This window comes from Alosa pseudoharengus, unplaced genomic scaffold, assembly GCF_046254945.1.
Source record: "Alosa pseudoharengus isolate Yale_2024_CS ecotype anadromous, Long Island Sound unplaced genomic scaffold, YU_APseudo_1.1 YU_APseudo_1.1_scf_5, whole genome shotgun sequence".
Taxonomy (NCBI): Eukaryota; Metazoa; Chordata; class Actinopteri; order Clupeiformes; family Clupeidae; genus Alosa; species Alosa pseudoharengus.
Genome location: NW_027468837.1, coordinates 42397467 through 42416370, shown reverse-complemented (window position 1 = coordinate 42416370; position 18904 = coordinate 42397467). Strand labels below are relative to the sequence as shown.

Here is an 18904-nt window from a genome sequence, read left to right as displayed (position 1 = left end):
TTGACAACGATAAATATTGTAACATTGTAGAATCACGAGATCCGTCACACCCATAATCATAACTGCTCTAGTACCAAGACAACCAGAGCAGGCTGTGATGCCTTTAGGGGAAAGCTGTTAGTTTAGCATCTCTGTGCGTTAGCTTTCCGCTGAAAGAACCAATTAGGAACCAACATCACTCTGCCGGTCAAACAATTGGGTCCAAACATCACTCTCCCCGTCAACACAGCAAACAGAAAATGACCAGAATGTGTGAAGGAGGCTTTTATTACACATGTTGACAGATAATATCACATGAACACAAGTGCTTCAGATAGAGCAGCCAGAAATAAGAGCACATGAATATGAACAGGGCAGCCGCCATACTGGCATCTTTGGCAGAAGGCAGGTTGATGCCCAACATGGCCACAAACATACTGGCACAACATCCTCACATCCCTTTAACGGTAAAGAACCAGGCCAGCGATCAGCAGCTGGTCAGTAAGAACATGATTAAGATTTCCCTTTCCTGATAGTGCAGTGGTCAAGACCACAACTGCTACGCTCTCAGAGTAATGACAAAAACACAATTTTTTTTTTTTTTTTTTTTTTTTTTTAAAACAAACACAACAGTACTGTTCAAAGCCTCCTGCCTGAAAGTCTCTGGAAAAATCATCAGTGGTCACGAAGGTGTGCGTTTCACATGTAGTTCCACGAAGGTGTGTCTCTCACATGTAGTTCTTGGGCACAATGGGGTCTCCGTACATGCAGTCCTCCTCCAGGGCCAAGTTGTACTGGCTGCCGCTGCCGCCCTTGTAGTTACTGGTGACGATGCGCAGCCAGCCCTTCTCCCCCTACAGACAGCAGAGCAGAGAGCACGCGTCAAACAAAACCGTCTAGTCTCCACCGCTCCATGGTGTTTTATGCCCCCAACATCTTTCATGCAGCGCTGCCATCGCTGACTTAAGGCACCTAATCCTAAACCTAACCCCAACCCATGCCTAACCATAGCGCCTTCCAGGCAGTGCTGTCTTGAAGACAACGTTGGGGGCATAAAACACCAACCATAGCCTCAATGACAGATCTTCTGTGGGGTGTACGACGAATCTCGATTAGTGGGTTAGCGAGGTATGTTGCGCTGAAAGCCAGGCTATGCTGTGGACACAAAAGTGGACCTGTTTTAGTGTCGCTATATCACCATGGTATCTTATGCTGTCAACCAAACCTGGTCGGGAGGAGGTTATGTGCTAAGTTATAGCTCAAATCGTGTGATCTACCGCACACTGACCAATCAATTGTCTTAAAAACGAAGTTCTCACATGTGTAGGATTCTGTCATATATCTTACAGGTGGAGCTCCGCCTCTACTAACATTTTAGTGCTGTGTGTGCAAATATCCTACTATGGACGTGCATTCTATACAACAACTGATGACAATTGATTTATTTGATGTTATAGGTTAGACACAAAAAATGACCGCAGTGTAGATTAAGCTATCGCTCATGAATGCAGAAGTAATTGTTTTTAAATAGAGGCGGTAGTGTGAGTCTCCACGTTACACGATTGGCCAAAGTCATCCTAACACCGAGAACGCGCACAGATCTGAGCTGAAAGCCTAGTTTGACAAATATCACATAACTGCAATCGATATGTCTACATAGCCTAGATATGTCTAACGTGCTTCGTAGTATACCCCACTGGTCTGGAGTTTTAGGGTCTAGGTAGTGACCATGCACCACTCCTATAGGACCAGGCTTTGGCCACACACACACACACTCTCACCCAAGGCTCCCCCCAGGAGTTGCGTACGATCCAATACTCGACTCCAGACTTGTCCACTCCCCAGCCGGCCACAGACACGATGTGGTTGATGTAGGGCTGCTCCACGTACTCCGAGTACAGACCTCCCATGTAGGCGTCCAGCTTGTCCGTTGCCATGATACCACAGCTGCAGGACACAAGCACCATCACCACATCATACCCAATCAGCATTAGCCACATCATACCCAATCAGCATTAGCCACATCAACACAAGCACCTTCGTTACCATGACAATAGGCTTGTTTGAGATCGACTGAGTTTGAGATCGACTGACCTGGGGCCTGTACTACGAAGGGAGCTTAACCTACCCAGATGTAACCCAGGGTTACTTTGTTAAACCGGGCTTGACAAAACCTGGTTATCTTTAGTGGTGTTAATCGGTACTACGACGCTGATTATGAAGTTGATTTGTTGAGCCGGGGTTAACCTCATTGGAGTTTGTGCACGTTCACATAAAAGGGGCGGGTTGCAGTGCAAGTCACCACTTTCAGTGATGACGATCACCTTATTTTACGGATGAGAATGCACAATTATTATGACAAGTTATGAGGAATTAAAACCCACTCTACGACAAAAATCAAACACGTCGGCAGTGAACAAAGCAAGGCTGTTGGCAACGTATTGCAGATCGGGTAGCCTAAATGCCTAAAAGTAAAGTTTTATTTCCACATGTTCTTTAAATGTGTTACGGAGGATTAATAGCTTGCGGAATGTATGAAATGAGGTGAAATAATTAAATTGCCTATTTTGAGTTCATAGAAATGCCTACAGATGCAACACAATTTAGAAGTGGGCATATAGATTACAGTAATAGGATAATTGAATGTTTAAGTAGCCCCCATTGACTGATTTAGTGTATGTAATCCTGTGAACATTTCAGATGCAACACCATTGCCAAACGCACATGGCAGCAGGTGAAAATGAAACACAAACACATTATTCAGAATAGTGGTATAGGCTATATAGTCATAGCTTGCATTAATATTTCTTAATTATGAAAACACATAGGCCTAGTATGCTTATAGCCTTCACTTGGCCTCTGTTTTACAGCTAACAAGAAAAAGGGTTCTTTGAACACTACTGTAAGGCATCAGAGTAGCAGAGGAGTTGGCCATCGCAAATAATAGTGGAAGGCCGATTATGGTAGGGGTTGAGGGAGGTATTCGGTCGGATTCTGGTGCTGTGGATAGGCCTACAGTAATATGACATTCAATTCAACAAGTTTCTTAAAATGGTGATTTTAATTTATTAGGCCCTCTGTAGGCTATGTCCGATTTATTTTAGGCTAATCTTGCTCAGATGTTCAACTGTACTGTAGGATAGGCCTATGTCCGATTTATTTTCGGACATACAGTATTCTTGCTCAGATGTTCAGCATCACCGATTAGATGGCATGAATGTCAGATGATCTAGGCAGAAGTCTCTAATGTCACCCGTCATAGCAATGGCCTTACATGGACAAAGATAACGAATTCCTTCGGCTGACAATCTATATCTTCATAGAGAATATCGTCCGGATATATATATATATATATATATATATATAATCTCTCTCTCTCCAGATGATATTCTCTATGAAGATATAGATGGTATAGGCTATATAGTATATAGCTTGCATTAATATTTCTTAAGGCGAGACACGGCAGGTGAAAACAGTTTTTTCATGCACTGGTCAATTTCGAGATTTTGAGCTAGTCGGTTACCTTAGCATGTATTCTATCACACTACTACAACAAAAAAGTCCGATTTACACATTTAGGTGTTTATTTCATTATATTGTGTCTACTCGCGCCTGTATATTTCTCCTAAATTCAGCAAAAGTTAGCATTCTAACCTTGCATGCACTCCCGCGACCGTGGTCCAAAACATAACATGTGTACTACCGTTGGAAAGCTCTGTTTTTCCTGTATCACGCTATGTAATCCATATATGGACACTTCCTTTGTATCAGCAACCAATCGCGAAAGTTCAAAGGCGAGTCTAGGCTGAGAACGGAATCTCATTGGCTGTCTTTCAAGGCTGTTTTCTCAAAATGAGTTTCCTCTCACACTCTGAGCTCAAAAACTCCACTTCAGAAGCACGTACATACACCAAACTTTCTAAACTTATGCCTAACTATATGTCGCAGATTTCTACAGAGGGGTTTGTTGATATATTATTCCTAGCCTGACTTACATGACATTTTATGCCTAAAAACATGGAAAAAATCGATTTTTTAGGGCTAGTGACATCATTTTCTGATTTACAGGATAACAAAAGTAGATATTCATAAATCCCTCTGTAAATGTTTTTCCATCTAATATCTGAACACAATGAAAACATAATTTTGAACCTGGCTGTATCCAATGCTCAGGTTTCGTGCCTTAAAATGTATGCAAATTAGCGCATATTTAATTAGATAATGCATAATTTGCATATGTAAACATTAAATTACAGCAAACTTGTAATACATTTTTTTCTCATATTAATGTAAGTAACCAACTGGGGAAGTTTCATAGTGATATCTGCTTGTTAAAAAGTTTACCCTATTCACCTGTAGTGTCTCGCCTTAATTATGAAAACACGTAGGCCTAGTATGCTTATAGCCTTCAATTGGCCTCTGTTTTACAGCTAACAAGAAAAAGGTGTCTTTGAACACTACTGTAAGGCACCACACTGCAAAAACTGCTTATCTAACAAAATCTAACCAAGTGTTATTAATCTTATATCAAGATAAAAAAAACTAGTTGGTATTGTATTGGTATTGGACAACAACTGCAGTGAGTTGGGAGAGAGAAAGGAAGAACACATAGGCTACTACTGGCCAATCCTCTCCAATTGTGTAGAATTGGACTCTGGGCGTTTGGGAACAGCTGAGGGAGGAGGCTACTTGAAACTGCGAGTTTCGGTCGGTGTGAGCGAGCGGACTTTCAGTTGACAGTAATTAACACCCTTTTGAACAATCTAAGCTGTGCGAACGTCAGAGGGTGGTCTACGCTGATTCATCATTAGTGAGACACGAGGACAGCTGCAGGCAATTCCTGTCAGCATAACAATAGAGGCGGTTGCCGAAGCGTCAGCGTAAGCGTCAGCCCTCGTTTCAGCCGTCCTCGTGTAAGACGGACGCGGTCAAGACGAGCAAGTTTACCTGTGCAAGTTCACCAAGCACAGGCGCCGAGAAAAATGTGCCATTCCACCATATCTGTTATCACCGGCCATCGCAGAAAACGGCATCATGCCAAAAGGGGCAGAAACCTGCTTAACCTCCAGCAACTTAAACGGCCCTCACCTACAGAAACCTCCTTCTCCATGGGCTTGTGGAACTGCCAATCCGCAGTCAACAAAACAGACTTCATAGCTGGCTATGCCAACCACCTTTCGTTGGAACTCCTTGCTCTCACTGAGACTTGGATCACACCGGAGAACACTACCACCCCGGCTGCACTCTCCACTAACTTTACCCTCTCCCACACCCCTCGCCCATCTGGACGAGGAGGTGGGACGGGCCTGCTGATCTCCAACAAATGGAAATTCACCCCACTACTGCCTTCAAACAAATACGTCTCATTTGAATTCCATGCCATCACTGTGATTGCCCCAGCAAAACTCTACGTGCTGGTCATCTACCGCCCTCCAGGCCAACTAGGCGACTTTACGGACGAACTTGACATTCTGCTGTCCTCCATCCCTGAGCATGACTGTCCGCTTCTCGTTCTCGGCGACATGAACATCCACTTAGAAGACCCAGGCTCCGCGGACTTTTTGGCCCTGATCCACTCCTTTGACCTCGAACTGGTTCAAAGCCCACCTACTCACAAAGCTGGCAAAGAGCTTGACTTGATCCTCACTCGGAACTGCAGCACAAACACCCTCATGGCGACGCCTCTCCATCTTTCTGACCACTTCTTCATCCAGTTCAACGTCAGCCTGACAGAACAGCCTCCGGCTCCTCAGCCGATGGTCACGTTCCGCCGCAACATCCGGAACCTGTCTCCAACGCACTTTTCCTCTGTGGTTGCCTCTGTTCTACCTCCACTCAACATGTTCTCCTCTCTGGAGGTTAATGAGGCCACAGACTTGCTCTGCTCCACACTGAGCTCGTGTCTAGACGAGCTGTGCCCTCTTACCACAAGGCGATCCAAACACGCTCATCCATGGCTAAATGATACCCTCCGGTCGCAGCGCACCAAACTCAGAGCCGCGGAGAGGAAATGGCACAAATCCAAACTAACTGATGACCTCAAAAACTACCAGACACTCCTGACCTCCTTCTCAGCCAGCATCACTGCTGCTAAGACGGCTTTCTACAATGACAAAATCAACAGCGCTACAGACACTCGAAAGCTTTTCTCAACCTTCAAATCGCTACTCAACCCTCAGCTGCCTCCTCCTCCATCCAGCCTTACTGCGGATACCCTCGCCTCATTTTTTACAAACAAAGTGGCGGCAATCAGCAGTCAATTCTCTACATGCCCACACAACGCATCCGACTCGGATACCGCACTCCTACAACCTCTAGGGGCTGCTGGATCATCTTTTTCAGCATTTGCGCCTCTCTCCGAGATGAAGTATCTAGACTCCTGACATGCAGCCGTCCTACCACATGCTCGCTGGACCCTATACCTACGAGCCTACTTGAGTCCATCAGCCCGACCATCGCACCAGCTATCACACATGTGATCAATGCCTCGTTAACCTCTGGCACATTTCCAACAGCGTTCAAAATGGCCCGGGTAAGAAACCTTCTCTCAACCCTGCTCAAGTCGAGAACTACCGCCCTGTCTCACTCCTGCCTTTCCTATCCAAAGGCATTGAACGAGCAGTCTCCAAACAGGTCTCTGACTTCCTTTCACAGAACAACCTTCTGGATCCAAATCAGTCTGGATTCAAAAGCGGCCACTCTACCGAAACGGCTCTGCTGTCTGTAACAGAAGCCTTAAAAGAAGCCAGGGCGACCGCTCGGTCATCAGTACTCATTCTGCTTGACTTATCGGCTGCCTTTGACACGGTTAATCACCGCATCCTTCTCACTATACTCGCTAACATGGGAATCTCCGGTTCTGCTCTCTCCTGGTTTGAATCCTACCTCACAGGACGCTCGTTTAACGCATCATGGCTTGGTCAACTATCTGCATCTCACCATCTCACCACAGGGGTCCCCCAGGGCTCAGTGCTGGGCCCCCTTCTCTTTGCTATCTACACTACCTCCTTGGGACAGATTATCCGTTCACATGGCTTCATTCCACTGCTATGCAGACGACACACAGCTCTATCTGTCCTTTCCACCTGATGACCCCTTGGTTTCAGCACGGATCTCGGACTGCCTCTCAGACATAGCTACATGGATGAAGGCACACCACCTCCAGCTGAACCTCTCAAAGACTGAACTGCTGGTCCTCCCAGCTAAACCCATCATACACCACGACATCAACATCAAATTTGACTCCCTGTCTGTTTCACCTACCAGGACTGCAAGAAATCTAGGAGTTGTTCTCGACAACCAACTAAACTTCAGATCATGTTGCCTCAGTCGCCCGGTCATGCCGTTTTGCACTCTACAACATACGGAAAATCAGGACTTACTTGACTCAAGATGCTACCCAACTCCTGGTTCAGGCGATAGTCATCTCATGACTCGACTACTGCAACGCCCTCCTGACAGGTCTCCCAGCCTGCGCAGTGAAACCCCTTCAGATGACCCAGAATGCGGCGGCGCGCCTGGTCTACAACAAACCCAAAAGGGCACATGTTACCCCGCTGCTCATCCAGCTACACTGGCTACCTATGGCGGCCCGCATCAAATTCAAGGCTCTAACGCTTGCCTACAAAGTAGTCTCCGGTTCTGCTCCCACCTACTTGAATGCCCTCATACAGACATACACTACCACCAGACAGCTGCGCTCCTCAGACGAACGACGTCTAGCTCTACCACCGGTACGCTCAGGCCAAACCAAACTTTTCTCATCTGTTGTTCCTCGCTGGTGGAACACACTGCCAGTTCCTACAAGGGCAGGGACATCCTCCATTTTCAAAAAACCACTCACAAGTCTTGCTGATCCTAGCACTCACCAGCCGTCTTGAACCGAGACGTAACAGCACTCACCGATGCACTTATTCTTACTGTACTGTACTTTAAATTGTCCTAAAATTGTTGAGAATCGCTTTAAAACTTAAAATTGTTACCATGTTGTAAGTCGCTTTGGCTAAAAATGCATCAGCCAAATGTAATGTAATGTAATGTTTTTAGTATGAAGACACTTACCTAGCACTTTCTCATGAAATCATTTGACTTAAAATAAGTCAACCTTTTCTTAAATTATGACATCTCATCCTGAAAACAAGCAAATTTGTCTGCCAGTGCGTTAAGCAAATTTGTCCTAAAAACAAGCAAATTTGTCTGCCAGTGCGTTGAGCAAAATTGGTCCTAAAAACAAGCAAATTTGTCTGCCAGTGCGTTGAGCAAATTTGTCTTGATAAGACTCCTTAAAATAAGTCAAAGTCTTCTTAAATTAAGTCAAAATTATCTTTCAATAGAGCGCTAGGTAAGTCTTTTCATACTTAAAACAATACCAAATAGATTTTTTGATCTTAATATAAGATTATCAACACTTGGTTAGATTTCATTTTTTGCAGTGCAGAGTTACAGTAGCAGAGGAGTTGGCCATCGCAAATAATAGTGGAAGGCCGATTATGGAAGGGTCTGTCTGTCTGTCTGTCTGTCTGTCTGTCTGTGGCAGTCTCTAAAACCCCCTCGCCCTGCGAAGAGAGCACCTCACGATTTGCGCTCCAATGTCGTATGGATCATCCAGGTACGCCGACATGGTCTCAAATTGTTAGTGGAGGGGTGGTACTTATAAAGGGTCCACCTTTCGTAGTACGGGTTAAGCGGGAAGTTACGCCACACGTGATCAAGTCACTCTCGAAGTTACCCAGATAAGCCAGTAACCCCGCTTCGTAGTACAGGCCCCTGGTCTGGCTTTCTACGTAAACGTATCTTCAGAGGCTAGCCGGGAGGAGCTACAACAGAGGGCAGCTTATCCCGGACAGACAGGCTACAATCTGCCTGACGTGACTCGCGGGAGACATCGCGGAATTTTGTTTGCAATAAACACAGCAGAACTTTCATTCTTACTCATTAAAATGAGCTTGATGACTGACGAGATAAATTCTTATGATGTAGTTTATATAAACCACTGTTGTCATACAGTTAACAGGCCTGCATTGTAGCACATAAATTCAATATCAAGCCCCCTATATGTGTGTCTATCTATTTGGCCAACAGCAGAAAATAACAGAATATCCAAACGTTTTCAGTAGGCTAGCCCAGTGGTTTTCAAAGTGGGGGCCGGGAGGGGGTGCCAGGGGGGCCTCAGCAAGTTGGAAGGAAAAATAAAAGGAACATAAACACATTTGAAAATGTAAAATATACCTATTACTATGAGGGTTGTTATACAATGCCATTATAATATTGTGTCGCATATCTGGACATTATATTTTCCATGATAATGACTGAATAATAGTAGAGTGATAGCTCTCATATAGCAGAAAGCCCCAAATACAATTTTTACACACTGTATGCTCTATCGCAAAGTGCTTGTGGCTAAAATAATTATTAGGATTAGCTTAATGTATTTTTACATTTGCCGTAGTATTGTCGATGGGTTTAATAACACATCAAGGGGGTCCTTGGCCAGAACCTAGTGGTATTTGGGGGGCCTTGGCCAGAACCTAGTGGTATTTGGGGGGTCCTTGGCCAGAACCTAGTGGTATTTGGGGGGCCTTGTTGTGGAAAAGTTTGGGAACCCCTGGGCTAGCCTACCATTGTTGCAGAAATCCCATATAAGAAAGTATCCCTTCGATTTCTGTTCATTTTCGCATATTCCAACATAAGAAAGCAGCATGAGACTCCCGTCAAAATAGTTATGAGGAGATTCCTCCCAAATGGCCCCATCACGTCTTTGAACTGACGTCATGAGGGCGTGTTTCAGCTTGTGCAGATCGTGGAAGGCAACTGCATTTCTAACCAGCAAGCATTGCGTCCATCCCAGTATGCATTGTGTTCAACCCAGCATGCATCACAACAAGTCAGATCTGCCTCAAGTCGAACACGCCTATTTACTGTCTTCATTCTAACTCATGACCAGTCACACACAGTGTTGAGCCAGCACCTGATCCGTACCTGATTGGCCCGCGGGCATATAGCTCCGCCTTCATCTTCTCCAAGCCGTTGACAGGACCAAAGTCTCCCACCTTCCACAGAGTGAAGTTAGTCACCACGTTACACACGCCAAAGGTGGTGCAGGTGCCACACTGGTTAAAGGGCTTACATTCTGCACAAACACACACACACACACACTTTGTTAAAGGGCTACAATCCAAAGGTTGAGCCTAAATAATCAAAGCAGCGTTTCTTAACTGGTGGGTCGGGACTGTTCTAGGTGAGCTTGTGGGTAAAATTATTTTAATTTTATTTTTTGTGTGTGTGTGTGTGTGGCGTACTCTGATCCTTGGCCTGGTAGTTGTTGCAGGTCTCATCAGGGATGCTGTGTGTGTGTGTGTGTGTGTGTGGCGTACTCTGATCCTTGGCCTGGTAGTTGTTGCAGGTGTCGTCGGGGATGCCGTGTGTGTGTGTGTGTGTGTGTGTGTGTGTGTGTGTGTGGCGTACTCTGATCCTTGGCCTGGTAGTTGTTGCAGGTCTCGTCGGGGATGCCGTGTGTGTGTGTGTGTGTGCGTGTGTGTGTGTGTGTGTGTGTGTGTGTGTGTGTGGCGTACTCTGATCCTTGGCCTGGTATTTGTTGCAGGTCTCGTCGGGGATGCCGTGTGTGTGTGTGTGTGTGTGGCGTACTCTGATCCTTGGCCTGGTAGTTGTTGCAGGTGTCGTCGGAGATGCCCCGTGTGTGTGTGTGTGTGTGTGTGTGTGGCGTACTCTGATCCTTGGCCTGGTAGTTGTTGCAGGTGTCGTCGGGGATGCCGTGTGTGTGTGTGTGTGTGTGTGTGTGTGTGTGTGTGTGTGGCGTACTCTGATCCTTGGCCTGGTAGTTGTTGCAGGTCTCGTCGGGGATGCCGTGTGTGTGTGCGTACTCCCACACACCAGAGTGGTCGCCGCCGTGACAAGACCCCGCCTCACCGCAGTCAATCACGTGCTGCACCGACAGGTAGGCTGAAGGCCACGCCCCCTTACGCAGGATGTTAATGCGGTCTGCAGGGAACACACACACACACACACACGATAAAGCACAACCAGAATGGAAGGAGACTCACGAGCAGCAGCCCACTAGTGTTAAAAATACCCCAGTCATGATCAAAAGAACCTTCCTAGAAACGTGTGTGTGTGTGTGTGTGTGGCAAATCCTCTGGTGCGTGAAAAGCCATCTGTGTGTGTGAGTAATGCAGTACCAGTTGATGGAGTTCTGCTTTTCAGACACACACACACACACACACATCTGAGCCACAAGCCTGCTGACGACATCAGTAGAATGTGCCCCCCCCCCCCCCACCCCCACCACAATGACACTAAAGTTAAGTGCAGCTCTGTGTGTGTATGAGTGTCTGCTTGCGCGTCTGCGTGCGTGCGTGCGTCTGTGTCTGCGTGCGTGTGTTTGTTAGGGGTGGGCGATATATATCGTCTGCGATAATATCGTGATTGTTGTTTTAACGATGTGCAATTTGACATTATCGAGTATTTCAATTACTTATGGGGGAAAAACACTCGAAATCAGGCACTGAAGACTCATACATTCCCAGGAGGTGTATGCGGGAGAAGCCCCTGGCTGCAGCAGAGCAAGAGTCACGTGATCACTAGTGGGTCTAGGCCTGTCACGATAACAAATTTTGCTTGACGATAAATTGTCTCAGAAATTATTGCGATAAGCGATAATATTGTCGTTCTGAGAATTTTCCTCGGGAAGAGGAAGACGGCCCACTTGTTGTGTTTTTTTTCCCCAACTGGGAAAACTGCAGCGGATGATTGTGTTTTAGATGCATATGCATGTTTGTTGTGTTGCCACTTTTAATTGCGACTGTTTTCCAACAAATGCGACACACCGATTTGCACACGTTCAGTGGTTCACCACGGGCATTCGGTTTAAATCCGAAATGCTCCCACACTGCAGCTGTCGCGTTTGGCTTAGAAACCAATTCCATCTTTTTTGTCTTTATTAGGCGTAGCCTACTGGAACTCGCTTTCTCTCTGCCTAGTGCCTACCGGTATACTTCTCACGCGGCTCTTTAGCTGCACTCTGTGGTAGGCTACGCCAGTAGTTCCGCCTCCCCACACACCATGCGACTGACAAGTGACTGACATGAGGGTTCACTCATGGTTACTCTAAGGACCCGAGAGAGAGAGAGGGAGAGAGAGACGAGGAAAACAAACAAGCATGCAAATGGCATTTATCGTGGCCAGAAAAATTATCGAGCTAATTTTAATTATCATGCGATTAATTGATTTATTGAATATCGCGACAGGCCTAAGTGGGTCACAACGTTGTCACACGCATGCCTAATGTTTATTTTGTGCAGCGAGAGTAGCCTACTTGGGATTTTATGTGGCTACTTTTGTCAAGTATCTGTTCAAGTAGCATTGATGAGACAGTCACGTTTTTTCCTACACGGTATTATATGGAGAGAAAACATTAGCCTTTGAGTATTTTAATAGTCAGTTGTAAACAAAGAACTATTCTCAAGTAACTCTTTTGTAAATGGACTGAAGTTCGCTGTAAATATCTACGTTTATCGATTATGCTAACGTTAGCATCTCTATGGGATTTCTCATATACATTAGCCATAAGCTAACGCATTAGTTTCTATTCTGTAACTTGGAATGGTAGCCTCTTGGAAGGCTAGTGCTCTTAAACAAAACATAGAAGGAAATAACTGATATGTACTCTGTTGGTCTGCTTAGTTTTACAGTGAATCCTATGTAAAGGTTTGAAAGGAACTTCAGCCTCAGACTTTCTCTTGGGAAACTGTTAGGCCTATTCATCTTCTCTAATGTAGCTGGCTAGACCATGTCATTGTCATACACCCAAGTGGGGGCAGAATTACAAAATGTGTCAGAGTGACAATGCATTGGTTGTTTTGGTTAAAAAGTCACAGGTTAGGTTATTGGTTATTATTGTAATGATGCTATTCATAAATAATTAGCGGTAAAGTAACTCAGACTTTAACAAAAAATTTTTTTTAAAGGATATCGACTAATTATCGTTATCGTCAAAATCACAAAAAATATCGAGATATTATTTTTTGTCCATATCGCCCACCCCTAGTGTCTGTGCGTGCGTGCGTCTGTGTCTGCGTGAGTGTGTCTGTGCGTGCGTGTTAATTTCGTCAGACGAGACAAGAGGAAATATGTTAGTCAACGACCTTTTTTTTCATGACTAAGACGAGACGACGACGAGACGACACTAATGTCCTGAAACACTGACTAAGACTATCTTAAGATGCATTATTGTTGACGAAAAGACGAGACTAAAATGTTTTGCATGAAATAAAAACTGAGATGAAATCTCTTTTTCGTCTACAAAATGAGAAGACAGAATATCTAGCTGTTACATTTTCAAAATATTCCGAATGAGTTCATGCTCCTGTAGGCTAGTCTACGTGCTGTTGCTGCAACCCTGTGGCTGCAACACAAAACTACATGAAACAAGAACACTGGAGATTTCTGCCAGAGTTAAGCTAACTACCTAAGCTTTATGCCACAATGCTACATACCCAGAAGTTGAAGCTTCTCTCATACAAATTAACATCCCCCAGAATGTCCATACGAAAATGTTCAGCATGTAATGTCAACTATTTAACTAGTTACACTGATGATGCAAAGTTTGCTAGCAAGTAAGCTAATATGGAAAGTTCACTAGCAAGTTAGCTATGGCTAGATGGAGAGTTTGTTTGGGGAATGTGTTACGTTTGGGCGCATATCGCCATCTAGCGTGGCGGAGTAAAACATTAATACTTGGGTCTACGACAGTGTTTCTCAAACTTTTTCAGACGACGGACCACTTAACTAACACTAGCTAAAAAAAAAAAAAAAAAAAAAAGATTAGACCTACTTCAACAGTATATTAGTCTACACAATAGGCCTACTCACTGAACCACCTTGCTTATTGTCTTTGCACTTTGCTTATTGTGTCAGAGGATTCACACAACTAAACTGGCATATCTTACATAGACAGTGTTGCAGAACTGTTTGGATTTACATACAAGTTGGTTCAATATTGCAAACAACTCATCTATATTATATTTTACCACGTCTGCTTGTGGACCACTTGGGATAGCTTGCGGACCACCAGTAGTCCCCGGACCACACTTTGAGAAACACTGGTCTATGAATATCATGACAGTGGTCCAGTCAAATCTTTTCCTATCTATGGTCAAATCCCAGCCGAGCTATAACTGTAGCTTGACTTACCTGTGCATATAAACATACTGACTGACAAAAAATCAGAATAATTATAACAGACGAGTAGCCCTGTGGACACACAATATTGTTGGAAAATTGAAATGTGTGAAACACTATTTGACTCAAATGGTAATCAGAAATAATTTGTTATAAAAAAAAAAAGACTAAAATGTTTTGACTAAAACTGACTAAGACTAAGATACCTTTAGTTTTCTTTTGACTAAAACTAGACTAAAATGACGAGACTTTTAGTCGACTAAAACTTGACTAACAAAAATTATATTTGAATGACTAAATATGACAAAGACTAAAAAGGACATTTCGTCACAAGACTAAGACTAAGACTAAATTAAAAATAGATGACAAAATTAACACTAGCGTGCGTGCGTCTGTGTCTGCGTGCGTGTGTGCGCGCGTGCGTCTCACCCGCCATTGCGCTGGTGCTGCCATGGGCCCAGCAGGATCCGCAGTACTGGGGGATGTGCTGGTTGCGGGTGGTGCTGACGTAGTTGGTCCCGTTGATGTTCCTCCAGTCCCAAGCCTTGGGCAGCTGTGCCACGTTCAGGTACTCGTGCGGCCTCGGAGCCGTCCTGCAGGTGCACACAACGAGGTCAGAGGTCATCGCCACTGCAACGCACCACCACTCAGCACACCACTACACGCCTCAAACAAGCACGGAACCAACACCTCTGGAGACCACTGGGCAGAACAAACCAGTCAACACACACAGGTCTCTGGCAGCAAGGCCGTTCACACTCATCAGGATACACACACAGGCCAGTCACAAGCACCAAGCATCCACACACACACACACACACTCCACAGGAGGCCATGCAGTGGGAATCTTAGGAGTGTGTGCAGTAAACTCTCCAGGCAGAGTAGCGAACACACCGAACTAATGCCTCTCCCCATGCTAGCGAGCCCAGCGCCGAACGGAAGGGTCACGTCACGCCGTTTTGCTACCTTTTCAGCAATCTGCTCTCTCTTATAGATTTCAAGCGCCGAATTTTCACGACATGAGCTGCCTGCTGAATGACTGAGTGACTGAATGACGTCCTAGAGCCAAAGAGATTGCACAGTTTGGTCAGAGGGGGCAGCACGCAGTCGACACAGTGATTTGGTTTTCTGGCAGCTTAAGTTATGACATGCAAGGAACCACCACCACCAGTTCACTCCAGCCCAATGTGATCAAGGGTCAATCAAAGCACTAAAAACTCAACGCTTTTCACACATTTAGTTCTCCACATTAGTTCTATGCTCCATATGTTCCGAAGTTGGACAACCGTGCTGTGATTAAGGGAGACTGCCTTGCTTCGTCTTGGGGAAACCCAACTCGACCGTAACTAGTTCCCCTAAAATCACTTATTGTAGTCTAAAGTTGCGTCAAATACAATTTCATATAGTTAACTTGAAAACAACCAGCTAAAGAATGCACGACTAAATTCAGTTTCAAAAAACAGTTATCGCTCTAACTTTAGTTACTTCAAATGTTGCCTAGAAAACATACCCAAGAACCGCCTACGTAAGCAAGTAGCCTACACTCGGTAAACACCAACCGTCTTTCTTTAACTGGTTACCATTATTTCTTAAAACAAATATCTACGGTAAGAAACGGTAAAGAGTTAGATACTGACTTCACCACCAGCCGGTCTCGACGCAGGGGTTTGTAGCATGGTTGGTTCTCGTTAAAATACCGCCCGGCTAGCGCTCCGGACAGCAAACACATAAACAGCATGAGTCGAGCCATGTTGAGACGCGCGCAGTCATATGACCGATACTGACTCCGCGGGGTTATATAGACGCTCTTTCCTCGGGGGCGGGACCCAGGGCTGGAGACGATGCACACACAAGTGATTTTAATTAGATGGTAAAATTCAGGTGATTTTCATGCCTCGGCCACATGATCTGACGATGTTGTTTTGAGTTCCCGACTGCTGCTGCAGCTGCAGTATTTGAGTGGCGGACTGAGAGAAGTGAAACTTGTGAAACGCACGGACATCAGTTGATCTGAAAGCACACACGCCCGATTTAGCCTACCGGCAGTGTAAACCAGATATTTTAAATACGTTGATATTTTTGGTTCCTTTTTAAACTTCATTGTTCAAGTTGTTCGTTTAAAGTGTAGTTTATAGCAAATAGACAGACCTGGCGGCAGGCATGCTTGACTTCACTACTGAAACACTGGGAGAGGGTTTTTCTACTAGTTCATGGTCAAAATGTCTATAATGTAGAAAATATCTTACTGCTGCACAGACATCGTTGTGGCACAGTTGCCTACCTTTGTAGGCCTGTTGTCACATATACTTGCAAAATCCTGGGCCAGATCATCATGACAAAAGATCAGATTCAAAACGAAATAGCTCCACACATAGCCAGAAATCTAGACGCACCCTAGCGGCAGCAAACACGGGAGTCAGAAACAGACCGACAGAAAAAGTTTGAGAACTACTGAGCTATGGACTACCGATACACACACACACACACACACACCTCTCCAAAGTGCTAGGCTACTGAGCTATGGACTACCGATACACACACACACACACACACACTCCAAAGTGACCGTCCCGAATTGTGCGGGACATCCCGTGTTTTGGGTGATTTTGATTTGTCCCGTCAGGGACAGCACCACTTAAATCACAGCTCATCGGCATTTTCAATCACAGCTCATCGGCCTTGTTAACTTGTCAATAGTAGGCTACTGTAAACGCACCTGGAACAAAGTGTCCAGTGCCGCCGCAACCACGCGCATCTCGCACTGTGCGCACGACACCATGGGGCATAAGGGACGCAATTTAGCCAGAGAAGCTTTAATGCAAACTGCTTTTCACTTTTAGAGAATGATTAGAGATTAGAGATGATGTCAAAATGCAGCAACAGCATCTTACATAACGATGATACTTTTTGGGTCCTCTCAGTCTCCTTTAGCCTATGCAGCAGATCTAACTTGAACGTTATACTACTCGTTTTAATTGGGAATGACAGGGAGAGAGGGTGGACGTTTCCAGCTGGCTTGTCATTGTTGGTAATTGATTTCACCTTTTTAATATAAGAAACGTTTAAAAGGAAATCATGAGATCAACAAAAACATTGGTGCAAGATGGTCATGCTGGTGACCAGCCTGCCAAGCTTGACATTGTTGGTGTAAGATGGTCATGCTGGTTTGACCAACATAAGCTGGCATGGCCAGTTAAACCAGCAGTGTAGACCAGCAACACCAGCTAAAATGACCAGCTTGAGGTGGTACGACAAGCAAAACCAGCTGAATTACCATCGTTAGGTGGGTAAACCAGCTGAAGGTATGTTTTCGCAAGAGATTTGCTGGTCTAGCTGGTCAACCATCATAGGGTGGTCAAACAAGCTGGTCAACCAGCAAACCACCTTTAGCTGGTCAGGCTGTTTTTTTCAGCAGGGTAAGCATTTGTATGCTATGCCAATTGAAACACTTTCCACTCAGACAGCTAGGTGGCTATCGGTTCATAATTCACTTTTAATTGCAAACAGAAAATATCAAGCTAGCATCATTACATGCTTCTATTTCCACAGGAATGAAGGTTGTTTATACCAACTTAAAGGAGAATTCTGGTGTGATATTGACCTAAAGTGTGTTGAAACATGATACCGAGTGCAGGGTTCCTACACATTTTCCATTTCAAAATTCCATACTTTTTCCATACTCAAGTTTCAAAACTTCTAGGTAGATTTTTCTGAACATATTTTCAACATTGCGGCCACTTCTGGTTTGGGATAACGGTAAAAAAACAAAGGTATGGACAACTGAAATTAATTGAAAAAGACACTTAATATTGTTCATTTAGTCGTGTCATTTTTCTACGAGCCAACTGGCAGTTTGTACGGGCACTCACTCAATCCAGCTGTCATCAACTTCATACTGTAACATTTTTGCCATTCTATCAAGCGTAAAAAGCTATTTTTTTGTGGCAAAATCTATTTAATTCTGATTATGACAAAGATCCTCCTAAGCATGAACGTTAGTCCATCAGTTGAACGCTTTCAACTGCCACACAATAGCTTTGGTTAATGCATGAGACACGTTGCTCATTGACTGAGAGCCCTAATTTCAGCAATGGGGAAAGTGCAAAGCAATGTTTATTATTTAAATAAATGATTTTAAAGTTATGTTAATTTAATATAATATAATATAATATAATATAATATAATATAATACAATATAATATGCTACTATGTTGCAGAAGCCTGTGACAAGACCTAGAGATGTACACATTTTGCCATTTTCGATCGATAGCTTATTATTAAGTTATCCCCGAAAAACTCACACTTTCCCATTGTTGGATAATTTTTGTTGAGGAAGTTCTGTGTTGGAAGGTCCACTCACATTTTTAGTTCTCTGTAGACACAGCATAGCCTACATATGATAGATACTTAGTTCACTGCTTGCACGAGCTTCAGAAATCACCTTATGGCCTCTTTACACCAAAAAACAAGATTTGGGAAAGATTCTTGAAAGATTGGAGTCTTTTGAGTAAAGCTTGAATTGGGGGCATTAGTTAAAGACTACAATCTTTCAAGAATCTTTCCCAAATTTTGTCAAAGTTGTTTGGTGGAAGACAGTATTTTTGGTTTGCAATAATAAGTTTTACACAAGTGCACAATGGTGTAGGGCACTTGCATAGACTAGCGATTCTCAATTTGGTTTTGGTGCCATGGTCCCCTTGTGGGAGAGACATTTTCTGAGGACCCCCAT

The 18904-nt window shown here is 44.4% G+C and overlaps 1 protein-coding gene across 1 annotated transcript; it reads right to left on the bottom strand.

Moving 5' to 3' along the window:
* Nucleotides 1–249: 249 nt before the first annotated feature.
* On the bottom strand, nucleotides 250–15960 carry ctsz (cathepsin Z). Its single transcript, XM_076268335.1, has 6 exons — nucleotides 15813–15960; nucleotides 14605–14768; nucleotides 10798–10977; nucleotides 9958–10108; nucleotides 1761–1926; nucleotides 250–833 (listed from the first exon to the last, which is right to left on the bottom strand). Exons 1-6 carry the CDS (start codon nucleotides 15923–15925, stop codon nucleotides 708–710), a joined length of 900 nt encoding a protein of 299 aa, XP_076124450.1. The 5' UTR covers nucleotides 15926–15960; the 3' UTR covers nucleotides 250–707.
* Between the last annotated feature and the right edge of the window lie 2944 nt (nucleotides 15961–18904).

What these genes read in the sequence shown, in the direction of transcription:
- ctsz (XM_076268335.1), bottom strand. Translation starts at nt 15,925, where the DNA reads ATGGCTCGACTCATGCTGTTTATGTGTTTGCTGTCCGGAGCGCTAGCC. An exon ending in CGAGACCGGCTGGTGGTGAA is followed by an intron (nt 14,769 to 15,812) that starts GTCAGTATCTAA and finishes GTGCACCTGCAG; the next exon opens with GACGGCTCCGAGGCCGCACG. An exon ending in CAGCACCAGCGCAATGGCGG is followed by an intron (nt 10,978 to 14,604) that starts GTGAGACGCACG and finishes TGTTCCCTGCAG; the next exon opens with ACCGCATTAACATCCTGCGT.